This window comes from Musa acuminata, chromosome BXJ2-11 (genome assembly GCF_036884655.1).
Source record: "Musa acuminata AAA Group cultivar baxijiao chromosome BXJ2-11, Cavendish_Baxijiao_AAA, whole genome shotgun sequence".
Lineage (NCBI taxonomy): Eukaryota > Viridiplantae > Streptophyta > Magnoliopsida > Zingiberales > Musaceae > Musa > Musa acuminata.
Genome location: NC_088348.1, coordinates 263,201 through 290,617, shown reverse-complemented (window position 1 = coordinate 290,617; position 27,417 = coordinate 263,201). Strand labels below are relative to the sequence as shown.

General features: G+C 36.8%; 1 protein-coding gene across 4 annotated transcripts in view; it reads right to left on the bottom strand.

Annotated features, from left to right (window-relative positions):
• LOC135627659 (uncharacterized) overlaps positions 1-27,417 on the bottom strand; it is a 46,764-nt gene that overhangs the window by 13,916 nt on the left and 5,431 nt on the right. For 2 of the 4 annotated variants that reach the window (XM_065133800.1, XM_065133803.1), the window contains 16 exons: positions 26,186-26,267; positions 24,532-24,797; positions 24,309-24,422; positions 23,507-23,760; positions 18,935-19,168; positions 18,695-18,850; positions 16,108-16,245; positions 15,735-15,977; positions 15,476-15,600; positions 11,245-11,365; positions 10,149-10,313; positions 6,488-6,635; positions 6,276-6,376; positions 2,108-2,257; positions 631-678; positions 411-518 (listed from right to left, as the gene is read on the bottom strand). In XM_065133800.1, coding sequence (XP_064989872.1) covers positions 411-518; positions 631-678; positions 2,108-2,257; positions 6,276-6,376; positions 6,488-6,635; positions 10,149-10,313; positions 11,245-11,365; positions 15,476-15,600; positions 15,735-15,977; positions 16,108-16,245; positions 18,695-18,850; positions 18,935-19,168; positions 23,507-23,760; positions 24,309-24,422; positions 24,532-24,797; positions 26,186-26,267 — 2,453 coding nt within the window. The remainder of the gene's footprint in view (positions 1-410; positions 519-630; positions 679-2,107; positions 2,258-6,275; positions 6,377-6,487; positions 6,636-10,148; positions 10,314-11,244; positions 11,366-15,475; positions 15,601-15,734; positions 15,978-16,107; positions 16,246-18,694; positions 18,851-18,934; positions 19,169-23,506; positions 23,761-24,308; positions 24,423-24,531; positions 24,798-26,185; positions 26,268-27,417) is intronic. The other 2 variants (XM_065133802.1, XM_065133801.1) reach the window with 2 other exon arrangements.

Here is a 27,417-nt window from a genome sequence, read left to right as displayed (position 1 = left end):
GTGTCCTCTTCTCCTCCATGCCGCATCGTCATCCTCTACCTCCTCCGTCTCCTATTCTCCCTTTTTAACCCAAACCCCCCTGTGATACATTCCAGCATACCATGTATTGATACACTGGCATGGACTGAACCCACACCAGTCAAGCCATGGATGGTCAGTCTGGTATCAATATCCAAAATGTGTCTAGAATGTATACAAGTAGTACTATCAAGTATTACATATTCACAATTCACGACATGAGATTTTGCTTATATCTTATGCTAGCTTTCTATAAAAGCTTGAATTAAATAATTGAAAGACTATATCAGCATATTATCATTAACAAATGAGTCAGAAAATCACGAACAAAAAAGCCTAGAGCATTGGGGGAGTAATTACATCTGTTGTACATAAGAGATAGACCATCTTACATAGAGGCAAATGTGAAGGTTGGATGTAACTTTCCCAACAATATCATCCTCAACAAAATGTGAAAGTATACAAATCATTTGCCAAGCACGGACTTTTTGCCTATGGACCTGATAAAAGAATAGATTATGTCAAAAAAATTGTGAGATATAATGCTAACTACCTACCAACTAAGGTAAAAAAGGTTAAACAAACCAAAAGAAGATGAAAACAAATACGCACACCACTATACTTCTTGTAAAGCTCTTTTGCAAGATCTTTCTCATTAGCCTGTAAAGAATGAAAGGCCATCTACATGTCATGCCAAGTTTGCTAGAAGTATGAACTTGCACAAGCTAAAATTAGTTTGATGGACTAAAAGAATTTAATTATCACTTTCCTCATAACATGAATAAGAAATAAGAAAATAATAACTACACATGCTTGTATGATAGTTCATACCAGAAAGTCTGGTCAACTTAGAGATATTTTGTTTTCCAATCTAACAAGAAAGCAACAAAATCTAGACCATGCAACAACAATTGCTCTGTGTGTGTATGCATGTACCACGGTTAGCCAGACAACCAAGAAAGTTGGATAATCACATTAAGTAGAATTCCAGATTGGTGGCTTCTGTTGTAGATAACTATGATCTATCATGATGTGTCATCTACGGACAATTTGAAATATATGTTTACACCATGGCATCCTCAAAACATTAATGCTAAATTATGTTAATGAAGCTTTTTTTTTACTTCAGAATTCAAAGTAATTAAATCAAAATAAATTCTTGAACATCACAAAAAAAATTACAATTTTAAAACATATATATTTATAAAATGTTATTGAAGTTTGTGTTATTCAAGTTTGGTGAACAATTCTTTTCTATAGAAAAATGTAATGCATAACATAATATCTGTGAACCATAGCAGGGTTGAGCATGCTATGGAGTGGCTTAATGTTTTAAGCAAACATTCTTGTCTCTAGACATGGGGGCATGTTGCACGTCGCTTCGACCAAAACTTTACTTTATCAAAATGTAGGTGTGTTGTATGACACATGCCAATGCTCTCCAGCACCATGCATATCAACCTGTACAAAATGATACAGGCCAATCAGCATGACAATTGTTGATTTCATGATTGCTTAGACCAACTGAGACTTGCCAAGTATAGTTCGTAAGGTGAAAGTTTGAGAAATTGTTCGAGTCTTTTACAATTTATTTGTTACTTCGATAAAATCTTCCTTCGCATAGAACTAATCAATTCAATTCAAAATATAAGATAAGCGTACTATAAAGAGGTATAGAAATTATAGGAAAAGTTGAACAATGATAATCTGATACTAGACAACAAAAGAATAGAACTTAGAAGCTCAACAAACAAGATGTCCTGAATTTTGAAAGATTAAATTTTTCACTCAAAAGAAATGATTAACAAGTTGAAGAAATCATTCACTATGGCAGGAAGCCCACATCTATGCAGATTTGAGGAATCAATTAAAACAGTAAGACCCACCATCTAGACAAATTAAGCAAACTCCTAACAAATTATTGCACCTAAGCATACCAATTATAGGAGTACAATAACATTAAGGAAAAGAATGATTATGAACATGATATTACTTATCAAGTATGTGCACAGAAAATGAAGATAATATCAAGATACAACTCATCCAAATTCCAACAACCTCTATTCTATGCTAGTCTCATATTCCATACCACAGAATCGAGCAGTTCCAGTAAAAACATTTTGCCACTTAAAACAGCATCTTTTTGTTCCCTTTCTTCTCTCATAGAATTAAAATTTGCAAGTTTGTAAAAGAGAGCAGCAACAGAAGCACGAGCATACATCTCTGTATTGATAAACACCTGTAGAGTGTCGCACAATCAAATAGAACATGTCAATATATGTAAGCTGACATATTAAATAGGCTTAAGAAAACTATGAAATAAGAGAGACCTAATAATATGAAATTGAGGCATGTTAAAGAAACAGTAAGAAAGCAACATGAAGCTATAAAAAAGGAACATAAAGGTGCAAAAAGCTGGAACTTCTGCACAATCTCAATGTCATCCCTTTAAGTTACCATAAGAAATAAAAATATGGTGTATGCTAGTCATTGAAGGAATTACCAAGATGAATAATGGAGGCTACTTTGGTTATATTTTCAGAAGTTGCCTAGATGGCAAAAATGATGAACTCTGAAGGTAGGAGCACATCACCATAATGTGATCTACAATAACGATGTATACCAAGAAGTTACTGTAACACCCCTTATTAGTCCCACATCGAAAGTGAGCAAGATTAAGATTGGCTTATAAGGATCTGATGAGTGTACTACTATCAACTTCAGCTTAAGCATTTTGGTCAGTGGTTTAGACCAAACGAAGTTGATAAGCCAGTTAGCCTATCAAGCTCGGGTCATGACATTTTGTATCAGAGCCGACCTAACATTTGGATATGGTGAGGGGGCTCGAGTAGGAAAGGGCTACCCGTAGACGGAGTCAGAGGACTCGTCACGGCGTGGAGCCACCACTGGGCTATGCCTTACATGCACTATGCTAGGGCCCGATCTGGGTTATGTTGGGCTTTGACGAGGACATCAAGCCTTTGAGTGGGGGTGATTGTAACACCCCTGATTAGTCCCACATCGAAAGTGGGCAAGATTAAGATTGGCTTATAAGGGTCTGATGAGTATACTACTATCAATTTCAGCTTAAGCATTTTGGTCAGTGGTTTGGACCAAATAAAATTATCAGACCCGGGTCATAACAAGTTAGTGAGGCAATATGAACCGTTCTAGAGATTTTTGTTAAACACTAGATGATTGGATACCAACAATAGTGCTGCATGTCCACAGTCGAAGTATAAAAACAACAAAATCTGGTTCTTGTTTATGGTCAGTTGGGTATAATTTAGGGCTAATTTGGCTGAAAAACCTATGGAGAAGTTAAGCATTTTGGTCAGTGGTTTGGACTAAATGAAGTTGATAGGCCAGTTAACCCATCAGACCCAAGTCATGACAAGTTAGTGAGGCAATATGAACTGTTCTAGAGATTTTTGTTAAACACTAGATGATTGGATACCAACAACGGTGCTGCATGTCCACAGTCGAAGTACAAAAACAACAAAATCTTGTTCTTGTTTATGGTCAGTTGGGTATAATTCAGGGCTAATTTGGCTGAAAAACCTATGGAGAAGTTAAGGAAGATTTGAAGAAAATGTAATTAAAATTTAGAGGGAGTTTAAAAGGAAAGAAGTAAACAAGAAATAGGAAGATAAAAATAACACAATCATAAAAAGAATAAGAATAGAATGTCAAATGGACTGCTCCACAAGGATCTTGCACCTTTTTCAGAAGAAAAAGAAGACGTTTTACATTCATTTTCTACACAAATTCAATTTCAAACTATGTTGATCTATTACATCAAGAAGACAGCCTATAATATAGACACAAAAAAGCAAGGAATCAAAGAACTTGCAGTATATAGAATTTCAATGTCAATTTCCATTTATCCATATTACATCAAGAAGGTTAGCCTTCATCCAGACTTAAAAGCAAGGCATCAAAAACTGGTCAAACCGGTATGTAATGGCCCATATTTTACCAGTCCAATGGCTGGTACTGGATTGTACAAGTTGGTAACTATCAATAATATATTGGTGTATTGTCCGATAAATAGATAATGCACTGGTCTAACTGATTGTCATAACTGATACTAATCGACTTTTAAAAGCTTGCTTAAAAGAGTACTGAACTAACAAAACAAGACCAAGGTTTCAAGTTTTTGTCTGACACCACCAATTTATAACTCCGATTTATGACTATAGGCTAGATGATATGGAGGACAAAAAAAAAAAAGAGGAGAAGAGGAGGAAGATAGGGAAAGAAGAAGCTTTTAGAACTGTAAACAACATTTAGAAAGTAGTCAAAACAGTAAACAGCCTTCTTGTAATTCAACAGCCAACCTGCTTATGAGAAAAAAAACAAAAGACTAGCACGCTTGTGTGTACCAGAAATATTCTGACTAGTACACACAAAATAGGGAGTGTACCAATTAGCACAATGTTACAAATCAGACCGTGCAATTGTGTGATCTGCATGTTGACTCCCTGTCAAACCAGTAAATACCAGATCGTATCGGATGCTATGTTGGGTATTTAAAACGTTAAACAAGACTTCCACAAATATCTAGAATTTTGGGTAACTTGAGAACTGATGACGAGTATTTAGCATTGGCTCATACTGTGACAAACTATGGAGCTAATGTAATGCAGGTTCTGAAATTGTTATAGATAATGGATAGCAAATTAAATGCATAAAATATGACAAGTTGCAGAGAATCTTGTACTCAATGATCCAAAGAAACACCATACTACATCCAAGATTTAAAGTTTTGGTCCCAAACTGATACTGATCGTTAAGTGCACTAGTATGATTGGATGTTGCATGTGTTAGTATTAACCTATGTTGACCACTATGGGTCCAGCTAGGGGAGATAGAGTAGGAGGACTCAAAGGAGACAGGGGAGGAGGAAGAAGACAAAGAGGTGGCAACAGGTACCAGCAAACGAAGGATGAGGTGGTAGGGAAGAATAGACAGCGACAATGCAATAATAATGAAGCGACGGTGACATAAAGGAGAAGGAAAAGAGAGAAATAGAAATAGAGAGAGGCTCAGAGAGAGAGAGAGATAGAGGGAGAAAGAGGATAAGCAAGGATTGCAGTTTCTCCTCCTCCACTTACTCTTTCTCCTCCTTCCTTTTCTACCTCCACTGCCGCCTCATCTTTCTTCCTCTCTCTCCACCAGCACCTCTTCTACTTCTTCCTCTTTGAGTCCTGGGTATTTTTTTGTACGTAAAAGTGTCTGAGAGTTGTAACAGATATCATAAACTAAAAAAAAACAATTTTAATACCCAACACTATTTGGAATCGATCTCTTTACCAACTTAAACCCCGTATCAAATTGGATGAAATCACCAGCTTTGTAAGCAAATTCCTAACAGACTGGTTAAAACCAGATTATACCAAGTGATATGGCTGGTTTGTGAAACCTTGAATATATCAAAAATTTAATATGGTAAACAAAGGATAATAAGATAGTTACATATATCAATATAATAGCTAGCTAGCTAAGAACCATATTGCTAACTAGTTCGAGGGAGATTGCGACATATAATTGAGCCCCACATCTGAAGTCGGAGATTGACTGTGCTGGTTTATAGGATAGATGAGCTTACTATCATTAGTTTGGCTTAAGCATTGAGTCATGTTATTTCAAACTTATCAAGTTAATGGGTTAGTGATCCAAAAGGTCTAGTCATGACATTTGGATCTTTGTCCAGGGCTTGAAAAGGTATTCGTGCTAGCATATGTGATGGCCATGTCAGATGTATCTCATATGTCATTTGCCATCACCACAATATAATATAAATAAATAAATATACATACATACATACATACATATATAAATATATATATATATATAAATATATATATATATATAGAAGTGAAACACAAGGTTCTGAAGTCTTGGTGGATCACAATTGAACATATTTTCCTTTTCATTTTTTTAACTTCACCCATATTCTATAACTCTCTTTCTTCCAAGTTTATTAGAACAAAGTTGATGAAACATTAGAAATAGAATAGCATCAAATCAAGAAAAAAATCAAGTGCTAGTAAAAGGTTACAAAGGCACACACAGCGTAAAAATATCTTGCTAGTAATCAAAGTTCACAAGGACCTTTAACTTTCACATCATATTAATCCTAAAAATGAGCATAAGAACCTCAAGTTGGCACCTATCCACAAGTAAAATATTATTTAAAGACCTGCATAATTATGACAATGCAAACAATCTCCAGATTATGCCTTTTGGAATACCTCTGTGAATTCATGATCAGGACTTCGAGCAAGCAATGAAACCTCAATTTGAGCTTCATGATTCTCTGATAGCTCTGCTTCAAAATCTTCATCAAAAGCCACTGAAGAAAAGAAAGGGATTTAGAAGGTCGAGAAGGAGATTTGCTTAACTTGTATCATAGGACAAGTCAGATAATGATTGATAGCTGGAAATTTGGAAAAAGAAAGTGCACCGGAGCCATATAATGTCAGTGACTTCAACTCTTTTATGTAATATTTAATTGTTGCAGGATACAAGAGCCACAACCCCGTTAAGTGTAAAGCTGCAAGTCGAATAGTCCGAGGACTTCTTTTGCCGTCATCAAGAAGTTTCTCAATGAACTGTAAGAAGTCATAACATAGGATTAACTGCATCAGTTTTGTTGTAACATAAGTCTCATAAGTCATAGCAACACAGATGATGAGGAGAAACATGAAACTTGGAGTCAAGGTCAGGAGAGAACTTCCCTACTTATACACTAAACTAGAACCATAAATTGGTAATTGACCTCATATAAGCAAATAGAGGAACAGTAATTAAGCCACTTATCGTATGCCCAAAATTAGTTTTTGATGTCATCAAGCCACTAACAATAACCATTGCCAAACTTCTTGTATTACAATTTTCATATCAAGAAATGTAACTACAGGGAAAAACAACAATGATTGCCTGCTATTCTGGTGTCATCTATTAATATCTGATAAGAAATATATATACCATCTCTTATACAATGATACTTAAACTAAATGTTTAATAGATGGTCACCATTGCTAGGTTGTAAACCTTCCCTACATGTATCTAAAGCATGTTTCAGGCATCACGCCATGTTGCACCATCAGAATTTGAGATTTCAAACCCATGAATTGCAGAAAATCATGAAGGAAGAAGGTAGAGCTACGATTGTTAAGAAATATTTAAGAAACACCATGATAAGTAACATATCCAGGTGGACATCCTGTCTATAGATATCTTCGTCTTTTTGATGTCTCATGTTTAATTGTGTGTATATATATGATTTCTAACTGTAAGCATGTGTAGTCTCACCTACTAGGAATCTTCATCTCTTTTATTTTATGGACACTGGAAGAGACAAGAATATGTTAAATATGTAAAAAAACTTATATGTAATGTGGTGAAATGTTGAGGTCTTGAATATGACACTACCAGCCAAATTAACGAATGCAATCAAGTCAATGAAAAAAGGACTGTATTCAGAAACCAGAGTTATAGCAGTGCCCACAAAGATACGGCAAACTCAGGATAAGACAAAGGGGACAAAGCATTGGATTTATTTAACATGATCTAGAAGTGATTTAAAGGAAAACGGAAACCACTTCATGACATGACAACCTTATTAAGTCATTCCAATAAAAAAAGAAAACATAACGCCGATCATCAAGGAAAGAACTAAGAAGAAGAAGAACGAAGTCTAAGTTTATAGTATCCCAGATGATACTGTCCTGCTATAACATTAGCTGCAGCAGTTATCACAAAGAAAATCTCAATCAAAACATTCAGGACAATAGTGAAAAGACAGAGGAAAATCCATAAAAATTATAGAGGTGGAAACGCAAATTATTTATAGACAATAGACAGAAAGACAGGACTAAAGGATGAAACAATTATGAGGTAGGACAATGGTTACAATCAAGGATTGAAATTTCGTACCGTATCAAAATTTCGAGACTTATTCGGTACGATATGGTACTGCATACCGAGCAGTATATTTCGATTAACTGCTCGGTATATATATATATATATATAATTATAAATTATATATATATATATAGGTAAACCGCTCGGTTTACCTCTATGCAGAGCGACGTCACCTCTTTTCTCGAGCGACATCGCAGATAAAAAAATGCGACGTCACTTCTCGGGTGACATCGCCTACGTTCTCAGGCGACGTCGCAGATTAAAAAAAATTGCAACATTGCCTCCCTTCTTGGGCGACGTTGCCTCGACGACGTCGCAAATAAAAAAAAATTTCAGGTGACATCGCCCGAGAAGAGAAGAAAAATAAAATAAAATCTTCGCCTCTCCACCCCGCGACACCAATGCCTCTTCTCTTGCGCGCGGATGAGAAGTCGTCAACAAACGAGGAGAGCGGCGATCTCCAGGTTCTCCCTTTTTTTCCTATTTCTTTCTTCCCCTTCTCCCTCGATCACTGTCAACGATAATGCCTCAATCGACGACAATAACGCCTCAATTGACGGTACCGCTCGGTAGCAGGTGACCAGTGTACCGGTCTGCTAATGGACCAATACGTACCGCCCGGTACGGGTGGTATCATTCAGTATTGCAGACCTTGGTTACAATACACAACCACAACATGTGAAGTTAAATTTTGCCGCACACAAAAACAAATAGCCTTTAAAAGCATAGCCATCATATCAGAAAATCTATGAAATAAATCCAACAACAGAAGTCAAATCATTTATGAAATTTCAAAAAAGATCACTTAGAAATTCCAGAGAACATTATAAGACATGATGATAAAGGTTTTTACCATATTCATGTCAAGAGGCAGCTGATGTTCAAGTTCAATCGTAAATATAATCCAGAAGCACCATTTGAATTGGATCAGGTTCTCAATAAATTTAACACATGCCAAATCAGTTAAGAAATTTCAAAATAGACCACTTAGAAATTCCTGAGAACATTATAAAGCATGATCATAAAGTTTTTTATCAATGTCACGTTACGAAGCGGATGAAGTTCAAGTTCAATCATCAATATAATTCAAAAGCATCATTTAAATGATATGTTATCGGCATCTCAATAAATTCAACACATTTAAAATTTTCATCAAAAAGATAAATAATTCAACATATTGTCAATACTGTTAATGAATCAGATCCCTGCAAAAAACACCAGAAAAAATGATGACAGAAACAGTTCAAAGAATAGTGCAACACTCACTGGTCATATCATCACCATGAATTAATCCTTTCTTCTAACCCGAATCAGCAAAAGATTGCTTTAGAACTTGAAGTTCATCACATGAAAGTTCTTTTGAGTTTTGACTAAGAAAATTTGTCCCAGTCAAAGTAACTAGTAACTACCATATCTTTACTTTGATTAGTTCCTTACAATTCTTATCATAAGAGGAAACTTAAAATAAATAGATAGGCCATGCTCGACAAAGGAGCAATCAGAGACGAAAAGAGCAGAAATATAGCTTGGATTATCATAAGCAGGAAAGTAGTGACATCTGAATATAAGAAAGCAAGATTTCTAGGTGAATACTTTAGACAAAAGTGCATAAAGTAGCAAAAGAATTCCAAATGCAAATTGAAAATCATGATCCCTACCTGCAATATGATCAGATGATCATCTAGATTAACAAATAGAGATCCTTGAAATCCAAATTACCATGAATTGTCTCTTTTGGAATTCTAGTAGGCATAGTGACATAATATAAAATTAGTTTCTCCACAAAAAAGGATTCTGCTTCATTGACAAGTGGAGGTGGACAAGGCTAGTTGAAACTTACTGAATAATTAATAAATTTTAAGAGCCTGAAATTAGTTGAGTATGCATTCTATATCAATGTTCAAAATTTATGCAAACTTCATATTTCCAGTATCAGTTTCTTCAGAGCTAATAGAAACAATAAAGAAAACTTGCAGTTACTGCACAACAACAAAAGAAGCCAACCGCCGACATGTTCTATGATGTTATCAGTAAATGTATCATTGTATCCATGGAATTTTAATATGCATGACCCATAAACATTTATGCAAGATATGGTTCTTCATCGAATCCTTGTTATAGGTAGAAACTCAAGAATATATTATTTAAAAAAATAAAATTTTAAAGTGCCCAAAAATTCAGAACAAAATAACACTAACCCACTTTATAGGGCCAGGGTTATTGTCGTCCATCTCATGCATGCTCAAGTCACCGAACAATGACTCATGCAAGACAGCAGATATAAGTGCAGCAATAGGTGCAACCCTACGCTTGTTGCAATTGATGTGTAATATCCAGGAAGACTGAGCCAACTGCAGCATCATCTGCACAAAGAAGCAAGTGGCAATTAGTAGACCTAGCAGTTCCCTATCACATTCCTCATAGATCATCCACTAATCTAAAATTACTGCCAATCAAACTAGCAGCAGTACTTGACAAAGAAACAATACCAATTCAAATGGTCCATTGTATTTTCTACAAGATTACAGTTATGGAAATCCAAGCAGTTTTCAAACAGTTAAACCTCAGATGCAAGGTCCCTGACTTCAAACTCAAGCAGCTAGCCAACTCAATGAGAGAAACTAGAACATTAAATACAAATTGAGATAAGTCCGAGACAGCTTTTCACAGGGGCTTCGGGAAGCTGTGATATCCAATGCGCCCTCACATGGTTCAGATGATGTGGGCCTAGATCCAAGGATTAAGACTCGGAGAGGAACCCCAAGACAAACAACATTAAGGTGATGATTGCACTGTACTGCTATTTGTAGCATAGGATCAAGTATTTGCCAACCCTTAAAAACCAACTATAAAATGGAAATAACAAAACTATGCTGGCTCTAGCAGGGAACAAGGAAAGGAAATTAATGTATACCTTGAATGGATCGGCCCAGCCTATTAATGATTCCCTATTTCCTTCCCTTGTTAATCTGTGACCACAAATACATTAACATCATGCCTATTTAGGAAGTTCGATTGGAATCCAACGGGGTTTTGCTCATCATTCTAAACAAAATAAAAAAAGCATTATCCTCAATATATATATATATATATATATATACATACACACACTCTTTATCTTCTTCTTTTCGCTAGAGCATGACACTTTGGTGGAATATTCTATTCGTAGTTTATGTAACATAAACAGCCTCTAGCATGAAATTCTTTAACAAGCAATTTCACATTAGCTGTATAGAAGGCATATGAATAATTCAAGGAAAAAAATCTGCAGAATTAAATAGTTGAAAAAAATACCTCACTAGTGACTCCATGGGGGGTGATAATTGGAGGCATCATATTGGAACATAGAAGTCCCAAAACCAACCTCACAGATTTCAACATAGGTAACACAGAACTTTCACCAGCATTTTCAAGGCTGCATACAAACAAAGACAGCAGAGAAGAACTGAATTTATTCTAGCACATCCAAGACATTTGAGATTGTTGAACAACATAAAATTTGCTTAGGGAGTATCATTGCATTCAATATATTACGAAACATGGATAAGGATACAAGATGTCAATGGAGCAAATCATGTAAAATAAGATAAAATAAGACAAGGACACATCAATTAAAAAAAAAATTCCACTATATTTCAATGTATTTATACAGTAAAGATTGGTGTAGATGCACAGTGATAACATATGTGGTTATTTCTTATGATATTTATAAAGGAAGATTATTATTTTAATATTACTATTTTGATATTGAAATATGAACAATAAAAAATAACTATATAATCATATATCCATCTCGTCCATAATAAAAAGTTACAACATTTAAGAATAACTCAGTTCTTTCATGAAGAAACCCTTTGTGATCCTGTCTTCATAATAAGTCTTTAAAGATAAAATATTCAACATTTAACCAAAAGTACACTAGAAATATCATACCAACACATATATGATAAGGGTACGAATAATTCAAAGCAATGTTTGTTAAACTACCCGATGCATTACGAAATGAGCGGTATGTACTGGTCTTTCAACTATTGGCATATGAACCAAACCGTTTCAGGCGGTGCATAGCAAGTGATCCGTATGGGGTTTGGGTTTGATAATCTATCGATCCAATACCATCTCTCGGATGAAAAGTTTTGATGGATGAGAAAAATATTGCTTGAGAACCAATGATTTAAAAAGCGTTAGGTGCCAAAAGGTGCCAAGGTCCCAAAACGCCCAAGCAGCTAGGCGCTCGCCTAAGCAAAGCGAGGCGCCCTGAAATATTAAAATATATAAATATAATAAAAATATAATTATTTAAATAAAAATCTGATATTAAATTAAAAATATACTATTAATAGTATATTACTTAAGTTAGACGAGGAGAAAAAATATTCTCTAAAATATTAAAATATATAAATATAATAAAAATATAATTATTTAAATAAAAATATGATATTAAATTAAAAATATACTATTAATAGTATATTACTTAAGTTAGACGAGGAGAAAAAAATATTCTCTAAAATATTAAAATATAAAAAATATATAATATAATTAAAAAAATATAATTATTTAAATTAAAATATGATATTAAATTAAAAAATATACTATTAATAGTATATTACTTAAAGTTAGAGGGGGGAGAAAAAAATGTTAAAAGTAACAGAGGGAGATAGTAGAAGGATTAGTTTAAGATAGTTGCGGTAGCATTCTAAACGACAACAACGGAAGCTGCAGATAGTTGCAGCAACAACGAGGGAAGCTGCAAACAGTAGTAGTGATAGCGGCGAAAGTTGTGGACAGTGACAACGGCAAAAGCTACGGACAACAACGATGGATGCTCCAAAGGGCGTCCTTCGATGGCGAAGGAATCTGCAGTACTCTCCCTCGATAGTGGAAGGAAGCTACGGGGGTCGTTGGACTCGTCCATCAACAACAAAGGAAGGCTCGGTCCGCTGCATTTACGACAAAGGCAACGACAAAAAGCGTTGGTGGCGGAGGCAGAAGCAGCGCTAGGGTTCCTTAGGGTCGCGCTAGTGTGAAGCATGACTTTTGAGGTAAGAAACTATAAACCGAACCAGCCTTAAACCGGCTCGGGTCACCTAATTGAATCGAGCGCTCGCCCGAAATGCCCAACGGCTGCATTCGAGCGAGCGCCCAGGTAGCGCCTCATTGAAGCGCGTCGCCTGGTGTGCACACGAGGCGCTCGAGTCTCACCTCGTCTCACCCGAGCGCTTAGGCAAGCACCCGAGCGCCTATTTAAATCACTGTTAAGAATAAAAGCATAAAACCGAAAAGAAACAATCTCTATTGATTGTAAATTAAAGTGTCAGCAATAAGGGGCTAAGCAATAAGATTCTCTTGGACCTTCGAATGGCTCCTTTTGGCCTATTCCATGACTTCTCGCTACAGATGTGATTCTTTTCTCGATGGTCACTACCATCACGCTTGTTGTCATGCTATCGTAGCTTTTAAAGAGACTCGGTTCTATATTAATTTGGGTATGGAGGCCGGTGGTGTATGTCATCTCCATCGTGATCGTCGAGGGATATTCCGAACACCCTACTTGTGGTCGAAACTCAGTGGTGTGTACTCTTGCACGATTTGGTCCCATAGTGTAAGTAATGTCACTTCCTCCGTCTTTATTCGAGATACCCTATAAGATAGAATTATTCTCGTATGAGCCTTTTGAATTGTATCCATACACGTCTTCATCGTCATTGGTTCAAAGATAGGCTTTCAACCATGTGAGCACATATCTCGTCAACTTTAGTCACACAAGCATTACCTTATTCTCACTATTGTAATCATATAGATCAAGGTAAGTGTCAAGTTGATCTCTCTATGTCTAATACGTCAGCGTTGATTGAGCTGCCATAGGAGGATATGTCGATGCAAGCCTCGAGTCGAAAAGTTCAAGTTCTTGTTGCAATATTCTATTTGACAGCAACCTCTTCGCTGTTGCGTATTGCTCTTTTGCTACGATGTTCTATGCTTAATTGTTGGTTGTCGAAGGGTTAGCTTAGACTTGCATCCAACCTATCATGATCTCCACTTGCTGGGTTAATACAGTCATCTAAATAGTAAGGTCGACCAAGGTTATCGGGGTGTTGGCCGCCATCCCATCGATGGTCTTTCCTCCTGGTGAGTGCAGCTCAAACTCCAACTCTTGTAGCACTTCACCCGACTTTTCGTATCCTTGTCTCGTGGGCACCAACCATAAGATTATTGATCTGATACCACTAATCCGTATGGGGTTCAAGTTCAACAATCCGTTAATCCGATACCACCTCTTGGATGGAAAGTTTTGGTAGAGGAGAAAGATATCGCCAGGGAACAAGCATAAAACCAAAAGAAACCTCTATTGCTTGTATCAGATCGTTGCTCTGATACCGCCTAATCTGTATGGGGTTTAAGTTCAACAATTCATCAATCCAATACCACCTCTTGAATGGAAAGTTTTGGCAAAGGAGAAAGATATCGCTAGGGAACAAGCATAAAATCAAAAGAAACCTCTATTCCTTGTAAATTGAAGTGCCAACTACAAGGGGCTAAGCAACAAAATTAGAGCAATAAAAGACTTCTTACAACTGGACGAAGCTTCAATGAAGAACTTCAGCTGCTGAAACTCGAGGAAAAGGGGTTGCAACCGAAAGAACTAGGTAACACCTCCTCTATTTTTTTCTACTTTTGCTCTCGATTGGAAGACTTCCTTAGGCTGGCTGGTTTTGGGATTGTTAAAAAGTGCTACGCCCCCTTGGTTTTATAGGTAGAGAGATACCCAAGAGTCTTCTTTTAGGACTTGGAGAGTCTTAACGCCCTTAAGACTTGGAGAGTATTAATGCCTTTAGGACTTGCTTGGGTTGGCACACCTAGTTGTCTTCCCAATTGGCCGCATGCTACTATAATTCAACCCAAGACTTCAATTATTTTGACAGCATGATTAAATGAAATCTTGAATATCAATTCAAGATAGTTGAATCAAAAACTTGAAAAATAAATTCACCATTGAAGAGTATAATAAACTTAAAAAGATCCTAAAAGTTGGGACAATCTACTCAATAACCACATTCAATAAGTAAAAGAACTGTGGGACCTCATACTGGCAGGTCATATGATACATAACAGAGTAGGTGTTCTCCCTAGACTTCACCATGGTACAGAGGCATACATTCTTGAAACCTGATATAAGATCTAATTCAAGGAAACCAATGAAATGAAGCTAAAAACATATGATGTTGAACTGCTACTAGAAATGCTAATGCTAATACATATAGTCATCAGTTTCATTGATCGGCTCCATCTACTGATATAACTAATCTATTGTTGAAATTTTCAAAATACATGCTCCAACAAGATTAAGATATATGTACCAGATACTAGACTAATCTGATCAAGAAAAAAAATGCAAACAAGAAAAAGAATACTCTAGTTTAGATGATCAAGCAGACCACTTAAGAAGTCTGCATTAACTTTTGCAAATGTGTTCACAAAGAATGACAATTTCCAGCAAACATGTACGAGTAAGCTGAAGCATTACCTTTCCACAATATCAACAAATACACTTCTGAGAGTTGAATCAGAAAATAAGGAGTCTGCAGACTTTAAGTGACCCTTTGAAATGACATTAAGAGGAATTGACAGCAGAGAGTCTAGGCAAACCCACTAAATCAAAGAATCAGTAAGATCCCACTCAGAATGCCCAATATGTCATAAGAAACTATAAATGTTTGCATAAGATATAAGAAAAGATAAAATATTATAAAGTTGCATACAAACAAAAGAAAACACAGACCAACCTTCCAATTCATTAAAACTGCTCGCCGGCTTCGTGTCAATTGACAATTAGCAAGCAGATTGTTAGTATTGTGGAGGAAGGTAAGAACCAAAGGATCTAACAAATGTGTCACTTCCCCATTTGGCAACCATGTCTTGTTATATTCCATCACAAAATCCAAATGGGAATTAGTGAAAGTGGTAGAAAAGGCTTTGAAGACGCTTGCCAATGCTTCATACATAGCTAAACAAATTTCTGCTCCAGCCTACATTTGGAGAAGAATTTCAATGTAATGTTCGTAATCAGTGAGCACCACCTTCCAGAAAGGTTAGTGGGTAAAATTCAATTAATATTTTTAAATGTCAAACAAATATTCTGCATGCAAGTGAACATGCCTCTGAGTCATATGTAGAAGACCGGATAGCTTTCCAAGAAAAGTTCCATAAAAAAATAAATGAAGAATCAGAAATTTTGCCTCTTGCCATATCATTACACCATGTTGAAATAGAAGCAACGGTCCTGATAGAGAAAATCTGTTCATACAGAAGCAACAAGATCAAAAGCAGCTAAAAAGAATTAGTATGCAAGTATAATATGAAATTATGTTATTTGAGATAATATAAAAACACATGCAGGATACAAGTACAAGCACCAACAGAAAGGCAGATAAAAATAAATAAATGACACCAGAACTACATATGCTCATCATCAGCTATAGTCCCTTGAATAGTAAAGAGGTCCACACATTAAGCTGTTCTAGAAAATCATCCATGTCACATATTCCTTCAATCTAAAAAAATATAAATTTCACAGAGTGCATAAGTTTGATAGCCTAGGCCAAAAGTTTGAAGTAGCCTAAGAAAGAAGAGCATGAGTCCATACAAATTTTTAATTAGAAGCTGCTGTGGTGTTTCTCAGTATGCCTTGCTTGACTACAGCAATGGTCTATGAACTAAGATGCCTTCACTAACTAAATGTAGGGGTGACAATGCTTTACTTAGACTTAGGTACAAAAGATCATGTGCGACACACAGATCACGGGTCCAAAGTGGTCGTCTCTTAAAAATAGGGATGAGGTCTTATAAATTAAGAGTCCAAATCAAAAATATAGGTATGGAAATAAAGTTTAGTATAACAAAAATACATAGATAAAAATAGTCATATATTTTTTATCTTTTAGCTAATAATATTATATTTTAAGAATTAGTTTACAATTCATTTGACAACTTCTTATTTTATTTTAAACTAATAAGATTTATTGAATAAATTTAATCTATTTAGATATCTCTTGTCTTTCTTCCAGTTTCTTTCTCTTCTCTTTTGTTCTCTTCTCTTCTCTTCTCTTTTCCTTTCTTTCTTGTTTCTTTTCTCCTTGTTTGTTCTTGCTATTTTACAATCAAAATGTATCCATCCAGGAATGCTTTACAGCAGATCTTTCCGGCAAAATAAGATCTTGCAGTTCACTCTATTTATGTCATACAATACTCTCCATTTCTTTGGACGGTGAAAGGTCAAAGTGTACATGGAAAACCCCCACCACCTATAACCTCAGGTTCATGGTACTATATTTAGTATTTTATGCTAAATATAGTACCATCATGCTAAATATAGTACCACCTATAACCTCAGGTTCATGTCACTTGTCGAAACTGGCTTCCAAACATGAAGAAAACTCCTAAGCACAAATTATTAGTAATAGGTGACCAAAGAAATTATATGGATTTTTTTAAATTTCCCCATCATCACAATCTTCCCTTGGTAAATCCTACCATCTTCATGATGGTACTATATTTAGCATAAAATACTACTTGAAAAATCTCAATGTAAATGTAGATAAACCCCAAAGACTGCAATCTCAATATGCATGAGTAAATACGTCGTGAAAAATCTTAGCTCTCTTAAGAGCCTAAAGATATCTTTCGTTGATACCATTATAATGATCCAAACATAATATGTTCAACAAATGACTTGTATATAGAGACTTACTGATGACTCAAAATATGTAAATCCAAGTTCTCAATAATAAACAACTAAATTCATATATAATAGTTTATCTTTACTTGGTATCTTGTTGCCAAAAATAACAAGTTGTAGTAGCTCAAAGTACTAGATAAGTCAGAGCTGTTCGTGGTGCAATGGCAAGGACACTATCACCTGAAAGTGGTGTGACCTTGATGCCCCAATAATTTACATATCTAGAAATTAGGAAGCAATGGACAGGCATAAGTGTTGGTAATGGTATCTTCGTCTTGAGCATTAACGGAAGCCACTCTGTACAGGTTATTCAGCTAGTAGGTAGCAATATTGATCATTACTTATGCCTAAGCATAGAAGGGGTAAAGGTTTTTTTTTCTCCCAGGCAATCCCCTAGTTGCTATTAGTATTACCTTACATTGAATGCATCCAGTCAAATTGAACAAATAGATAGTGTCATATATATTATAATATGTTTTCATTTGCTATGCCATAGCCTTCTAGAAATATCAAAATACTACACCTGTACACTAAACCATAAATACAATCAGATAATTATCTAGCATATGCTAGTGTTTATTTTGATGAGATTCTAAATATATCTGCTCCTCTAGACAACTTACATTCTACATAAGAAAAGACCAATTTTGTCAATATTGTTAGTTGCCCTCAAGTTCCCTCATGTACATTTCAACCTCTTATAATGCCATTACCAACAAAATATTGTATTATTTTATGTATTCATATGAACTGATCCAAAGATAATACCTTTGTGTATAGTATTATGTGATATCATTATAAACAAAAAAATTTATCATAATATTAGTATATGTCATTGGTATACATATCACTTTGTACTAGCTTAGCTGAATAAGCATTCCACCTAGGCCCATAGGCTGATCGGTCACCACCAAGGATCATGTAGCCATTTCCATTATTCAACAGGCATCAATGTCTAAGTATATCATAGTACAAGGATCGCAACCAAATGTATCCAAAAACACTTACAGCTTGCAGAACCCTAGAAATCATTGCAGATGGTAATCGCCTCTGACTTGGACCTCCAAGCTTCCCTTTGACAGAGAAAGGTAATTGCATGTCTTTCACGACAGGATGTGACCAGAATGTTGGTGATACTAACTTAGCATAAGAGACAAGTTCTTCCTACAAAACAATTTACAAAGCACCTTCCATTAGAATCCAAAGATAAGATAAGAAAACTACTGACTGGAGGCTTGGCAACTTTACCAATAAAGGAAGAAATGTTTCAGTGGATTTGTCATATATGAAAATCAACAATGAAGAGAAATGATCCGATATTCCAGAATCTATTTGAAATCTAGCTGTGGAGGAATACCCAGTGTCACTACGTCCAACTTGAAGCTCTTCAACCAAGGCAAAAATGAGAATAAGAAACTTGATAGGAACCCATTCCTTACATGAGTCCCGTTTGCAAAGACAACTGCTTGACTTTTGTAGAAACTGCAAGAATCAAAGGTAAGCACCTCACAGACTATCAATCTACCGATGTTCCTATGTTTATTGTCAGATGACAACCGAAATCAAACAGCATATACCAAAATCATAGTGACAAATTGCATGTAGTAGGAGAATAGTTGTAGCTCAAGTTCAGGAGCAGGATCCAAATGGGGGATCTCAACAAAGTTTCTAGAAGTTAAGATGCAACGGGAGCAATGAACTATGAAACTATTTCTGATGGCAGGGGATAATAGATTAATGTCTTGTGAACACAAGCCGATGCCTCTTGTAACAATAAACAAATAGAAATCCATATTGCTTTCAGCATCAAACAAGGAAAAACCAAGAGTATCATATATAAACCTATATTTTTGAAGCTCTTATGCAAGAAAAGCAAAGGAAAGAATCTATAATAATTGATAGCTATACATATGCTGTCAACTAGTAACAGTTCAGAAATACAAATTATTGCCATAAATAAAACCAGCATCAGACCCAGCCAGTGATTGCAAAAGGCGCTCGGGTGCTCGCCTAGGCGCTCGGGCGAGGCGAGGCGAGGCCCGAGCGCCTCGCTAATGTCCCAGGCGGCGCGCTTCAATCAGGCGCCGCCTAGGCGCTCGCCCGAGCCCAGGCGCTGGGCGCTTCGGGCGAGCGCCTGGGTAAACCGAACCAGAATTTTAGGTCTGGTTCGGTCCTGGTTCGGTTGTTAGTTGGTTCAATCGAACCAACTAAACCGATATAACCCCAACCCTAACCTGCTGCCGCTGCCGATCCCGATCGCGATCTCGTCGCTCGCTGTCGCTGCTCGCGCCTCCCGCGAGCCTTCCCGCTGCTCGTGCATCCCGCGAGCCCTCTCGCTGCTCGCGCCTCCTGCGAGCCCTCTCGCTGCTCGCGTCTCCTGCGAGCCCTCCCGCGAGCCTTCCCGCTACTCGCGCCTCCCTCGAGCCCTCCCGCTGCTCGCGCCTCCCGCGAGCCCTCTCGCCTCCCGCGAGCCCTCCCGCTGCTCGCGCCTTCCGCTCCCTTTCCCTTTCCCGCTGCCGCTGTCGCCGCTCGCCGCTGTCGCCGCTCGCCGCTGCTGCTGCTGCCGCTGCCGCCGCTCACCGCTGCCGCCGCTGCTGCCGCCGCTCGCCGTCGCTGCTGCCGTCGCTCGCCGCTGCTTCCTCGTTTCTCCGTCAGCAGATTTATACTGTTAATGTGATTATATTTATTAATTATATTATATATTTTTATATTTTTATTTAAAATTTTAAATAATTATATTTATTAATTATATTTTATATTTTTATATTTTAGCGCCTCGCTTCGCTCGGGCGAGCGCCTAGCGCCTCGGGCGTTTTTGGACCTTGGCGCCTTATGGCGCCTAGCGCTTTTTAAATCACTGGACCCAGCATGAAGTTAGAAAGCTCAACGAGAAAATTGAAGATGAATACTTAAGTTGTACAAGTAAAATTAATGGGAAACGATTGCAAGAACTTCTTGCTAAATTGGCACCATGGGATCATAGAATGAAGTCACATTGTAGAAAACAATAAATATCACCCAACCCACTATCAATCAAATATTTATGTTCTTCTCATATTGAATATGGACATGAGTGTGGCTCATACAGCACATGAAAAAAGCAAAAAAAATCATAACCCTATATGTCAATTTTTCATTTATATGAAAAGTATTATCCTGATTAAAATTTCAGAGAGAAGAAAATAATATTTCCTAAAGGCGATCTATTCATAAACAGTCTCATGCTTCTAAAGATTGACAACCCATATAATATAGACAGCAGAAAACACCCACTGCTTACTAAATTGGATTCTCATATACTCTTGGGCCTTGGCAAGATCGGATTCCTGTTATCCGTCAACCTCCTCCTCTTTATTATAAATAATGAATGTGTCCATTAAATTGCTCTTCAAATTTCTTGGCTTTCCCTAATATGCTTGCAGTGATCTAAGATGGTAGCAACTAAAATGAAATGTTCGGGATGATGAAGGATTAAAAAAATCATAAAATTCCATTATCATACCATAAACTAGGGACTAGGACTGATAAGGATGCAATCCCATGATCATTTGGTGAAACCTAGGAGAAAAGGAGATCTTGGCCAACATCATGAACCTCGTGCGGGTCCAAAAGAAGTGCCAACAGAGCAACTGCACCAAACCACCCCAACATGAAATTAAACTGTATTTCAAGCATTTTGCAATCATAACCAACACTACTGGTAACCTAAAAGTGATCCAATTTTAGTCATTACAAATGTCAAACCATCAGTATGCTGTCAAGACCAATATCATAGCCTAAGAGGCTCTCACATCCAACACTCTTGATAGTTGATGCAACAAGTTATAGTGTTATACCTTCGAAAAGTTCATGTCATAGACAATCAAAATTAAGGTTTCAAATCTCAATCTGGTACCAATATGGTTCTTGGGTAGACCAGTGCAGTAACGGTAATGCCCCCATGCCAACTGCCAACTGCTAACTGCTAGGAATCTAGCTATGGGTAGTAGGAATCTGCTTAAAAGGTTCACACATCAAACACTCTTGATAGTTGATTCAACAAATTATACCTTCAAAAAAGGTCATGTTATAGACAATTAAAACTAAGGTTCCAAATCTCAATCTGATACCATATAGTCCTTGTGTAGACCATGCAGTTAGGGTAATTCCCCTGTGCCAACTGCCAACTGGTAGGAATCTAGCTATGGACGGAGAGTAGAATTGAACAAAAGAGAAAGAGAAGAGGGGAAAAGGAGGACAAAGAAAAAGAAGAGGAAGACGAGGATGCAGTGGTGACATAGCAAGGAGGCAAAGGAGAAGAAAGAGCTAAAGAGAGAAAAAGAGGCAGAGCAACAGAAAGAGGGAGGAGAAAAAGAATTGACAATTGTGATAGTTATCACAAATTTAGAAGAGAAAGATAATAGCAGCGGAGCTAACTGCTTGATACCTTCAGTTTTGATTTTACCACCATGTAAGCCAGGTATGGCAAACTTATCAGACAATACAGCCTATAACAGCTCGAACAAGGTGAACCATGTCCCGGTTGATGGTAGGACATAAATACCAGCTAGTAATGATTGGTATGGACAGTTTTTTAAACCATGGTCAAAACTAAAGAAGCTGGTTGCTCCAATAAGCAAGTTCTTCAAGACAATAAAGACTACAATTCATAGTTGAATATCTAATACCAAAAATAAAATAAAAATATTATATGTTCTTAAGCAAAGTCTAAAATTTTGGTGTAATGTCCTACTGGTAAATAACTAGACCAGCATGAAACTAGTATGACCGACCAACATATTGATACACAGCATGGATTGGTACCTTCCAAACAAAGAGAATAAGAGAAGAGAGAAGAGGAAAAAGAGAACCGATGACGAGCGAGGATAAGGTGGAGGAGCAGAGGAGGCTGAGGAAGACGAGTTGACATGGAGAAGGGTGTGAAAGAGGCATAACAAAGGATCGAGGCGAAGTCGTCCGCGATAACCTGGCAACATAGCGAGCAACATATGTGAGGTGGCGGAGCAGCCATAGCAAAGTGCTAAGGTGATGGCAGAAATGAAGTGGTGAGAAAACGAAGCAAAACTAGTGAAGCAACAAGACAGTGGAGTGGTGATAGCAACAAGAATGTGGAGCTAGGGCAGTGACACAATAGAACAATGACGAGGCAACAGAGTAATGGCGATGAGGCAATGGGGAGGATGCAAAAGATATAAAGAGTGAACGAAAGGAATAGAGAGGAGGTGCATACGAGGAAAGCTAAAAAATAAAATACGAAGATAGCTATCAAAATCTGTCAAAAAATTTTAAAACATGATATGGAAACTGTGGTAAGCTTATCACTCGGTAACATACCAAGCAACAACCCAATCCGATAAGGTTACTGGCTTTCTAGTCAATATGGATTCATCCAACTGGACTTTTTATTCTTGCTCAGTTGCTCTCAAGTAACAAAGATTGTATCCATTGCTTCATCTTGGCTTGGGCCTAGAAAATGATCGAATTTCCTATGCTTTTGAAAGATAGATAAGAATAAGAACTATGATCATAAAACTAATGATATTGAAAACCCTTTTGGGAATTGTTACCAGCATAGTTGTAACAAATTCCTTGTGGTAATAACAGAATCAAAAGTAACTGCAGTATGCTAAGACATGTTGTCTTCCTCACAAAATATGAAACTGAATAACATGATATATCACAAGAAATTACAAAAAAAGCAAGGAACAGAGTAGATAATTGAAACTTCCAATATATTTATTAATGAAAAAAGTATTTAGATGCACAAAAGAAACCAGAATAATTATAGACTAGTCAAAAATGTCAAGAAAGAAAGCAAACCATGAATACAGCTTCCATATGTTTCTCCTCTGTGATTACAAGGAAAAGCACTCTTGCCCACCTTTGTGCCTCTCTTCCCCATAAATCTACATCTTCATCGTCAAAAGCAACTGAGGCAGATGTCTGTGTCTGCATGATGAAGCTTGAAGGAAAGTTGATAAGATTATTCAGAACATGTAAATGGGCATCACTAGATTGTAAGTTGGTACCACCAGATTGCATAAGCCATTGTCGCACCATCACTCTTAGGGATCCTACATGAAAAAAAAAACTTAAGTACCCTGTAAAAGGACCCAGCAACCTAGATAAGATCCCTATGAATGGATGCAAAGAGAAAAATGGAACCAACCATAACAACAAAGTGCACCATGTAACTGATAACCACCATGAACAAGAACAGAACAGCCAGGGTAAATAGGTATGAGCTTTACAAAGAAAATGAATCTAAGATTCAAGAAAACAAGAAGACAACACCAAAGGATCAAAGCAAAAGGCCTGGAAAAACAAAGGTTTACATAAAGCACCAACATGGTCTTCTCTCAATGGATGTATAATGTATGTCCCAAGAAATTATCTTCAAAAAAGGATATGATTATGAACAAACAACATTGAACAAAGAAACAAAAATGGTAAATATAACCAAATTTTAGGAACAAGAAATTGAATTCTGGACATGTCAACAAACACAAAACTAAATAAACCACAAATATGAATTTGAATACTTAATTTAATGACCTTAAAGAAGAACTAGACAACTAGTTACAGCATAAATATACAATTCCAAGTTGATGAAAACTTGTACCAGCATGATCAGTGAACTCTCGAGGCACTGTTGATATAAAATGCAGCAGCAGATCAAGTTGAACCTCCACAATGTTTATCAGCGATGATGCAGCTTTTAGAACATGTGCACAAACTGAACAACAAAGCAAGAAAAATATATAAATATTATGGCTCTATAAATATTCTCTTAAATCTATAACATCTAATTCAACACTGACATTAAGCTATGTAGGATCGCAGACCTTTAAGACGATAGTTTGGATTGAAATGTTGTTTACTCCTCTCAATAATAATTCCCAGAGAGTCCAACAAATCAGCAGAACTGCAGGGCAAAAACCTACTTTGAGTAGATTTTAGTTCTGCATCCGAACATACTTGACTTCCACTGTGTGTATCAGAATGACAAGCAGCTGAAGCCATACACAAGGCAAGAGCCATTAGCCCAGCTCGTCCAAATGAATCAGATAACAAAACAGATGCCAAAATCCGAACAAATGCAGCACGGTCACTGTAATAAAATAAAAGAAATATCAGTAGTCAGATCTGCAAGTAATTTCATAAGTACAAAAGAGCACAGAAAATATTAAAATGGTTAACTTAAAGCATAAGGCAAATGACAGCATTCACAAATGCACAATGAAAATGAAAACTGACATGACCGAAACCCTTATCACCTTCCTCGACTAAGCAATTAAAGGTGACATAATTGTATCTCATAGTGAAATTGATGTTAGTTATAAAATAATAATTGATGACCAAGTTCTACACCTTCATTCTTTTTTTTTTTTCCATAGGAGCAACCCACATCGCAAAAAGAACTCTCAACCAATAAAAGAGTCATAAAAGTTGTTTGACTAACCAAATCAACCTGAGCAAGAAACAACCACCGGGCAATGACAAGCAAATGATGCATCTCAATGCACAAGTGCAACAACATGGAGGCCTGCTGCACATTCAAGTATCAACAATGTTTATGTCAACATGCATATTTTTGAACTTTCACTGATTCTCATTGTAGAGGAGTTATGTAGCCTACCTACATAGTTGTGATGGTCCCAGCAACATCAGCAAACACATCCGCCATAGAAGAAAGGGATGCCCAGGTCAGCTAATAACAACCTCAAATGCATGTGCATATTTGACATGGTTCACAGAGGCATATCTACAATGTGAGTCCAATACTAAAGCCCTCAGCTCCCAGAAGATGCCGGCTCATCTATGACTAAAACAAAGCAGAATGTGCCCATATCCAACTAGTCCATTGATTCTATACCAGTTCCAAACAAGTGAAGTAGACTGGTTAATTCTAGGCCACTTCTGAGTAGGCCACTTTTGACTAGTTCTCAACTAATCTCAACCGTGATTAGTTAGGTCCTGACCTGGTTCAGATCAAGCACAAGTCATTGCAGTCGGCACTAATCAATCTTACACTAATTCTGAGCTTTGCCAATTACTATCCCACATTTATAACTGGGTTTTAACTCTCAATCATTGATACTGCCAATACAAGTATGCTTTTTAAAAAAATGAGTTTTTAAGATTGGATCCTAAGAGTAAACATAACTTCAGTGGTGTTGCAACTTGCAACTAGTGGTCGTTGTAGTTGGTTTGCAAAAGAAGCAAATTCTATATGGAGCAGATACTCGAGCCACCAAGCCTGCTGGTCCTTGGGTGGCTTAGTAAGTACCTGAATTACATTTTTTCAACATTCACAATCAAAAAGAAAATTTGATGTGCATAAACCATTAAAGAATATAACTCGAGTAACAACAGCAAGGACAATGAGCAATCCACGCACTCAGAACTAACAAACAGCTCAGTTGGCAAGGCAATATCATAAGCACCATATATACTTTTATCTATAGATATATCTTCAACAAGGAAACAAATAGTCACCTCAATGTCCACTGACGTGAAAATTCATGGTAGAATTTCATACCATGTTCTATTGTCTTTGAAGTGTACACTCCCTTTATACCTGCAATAAAGTAAACAAAAGTTTAAACATTCAAGTTATACGTAAGCAGAAGAAACTGTTAAGAATATAGTGCAAGTACCATCATTATTTGTCATGGTGGATGTCATAGCTATCATTATAATCATTAGTAAGGTATGCAATCTCAATGGTACCAATGCACTGGTTAATGGGGCGATCAGTACAGTACCAGTCCATATTGGTGTACCAAGTGTCTGTCCACTGGTACTTAATTTCGGTAAATATAATAAAATAATCCAAAATTCTAAAGAAACTTATTTGATTCTAATTTCTTCCCATTTATGGTTATATACAATCAAATCAAGATCTTTTGGAAAAATGAGACATAGATTATTGAAAATCCCTCATCTACAAACTGAGACTTTCTTTGATGGAGAGTTGAGACTTGCTATTGCATTGTTAATCGATTTAACTTCGATGTCACTGAAGCCTTCATGTCTAGCTTACAGGAGACCTTCCCTGACGAATCAAATTAGATGATTATTAAATGAATTAGGTCTACAGAATACTAAATGAGATGGAAAACAAAGAGATATGCATGCTCAGACTAGGACCGGTACAAGTCCACTATCGAGACCCTTGTGGTGCTCCTTCCACCAAGATGAACGACATGACTTGATGACCAACGGTGAAAGAGGAAAAATGAGTGAGGGGGTGTTTAAATATACTCCCAAGTCCCAACTACCCCCCATCCAAAGTCCAACTGTTGAATTGGGTCATTTGGCCCAAATCCAACCATTATTGATTGGTGTTGATACCGATCGATAATAGAAAAATTCCTATCGATAAGATTGGTAAACCAACTATACTGAATGGTACACCTACACAGGGTATGAATCGATCCAAATTGGCATGGTCTATGTCTTGGTGGTCGGTCAAACTAGTAACTAAAATTACCAATAACTAAAACTACCACTAAGTTCATACAGCACCGATCAAAATTGAAATCATTGACCATCAAAATGATCTTTGTATAAAGTTTGTTACTTTGGATGCACAAATAGCAAGGACATGGTCAACAATGCTATAACCTAGCTTTTTGTGTTTTGCAATCCAATGAAGTTAATGAGTACTCGAACTACCCTAGGCACTCAAGTGGGGCAAGGCAAGGTCGACAACTTGTTATCAGTAG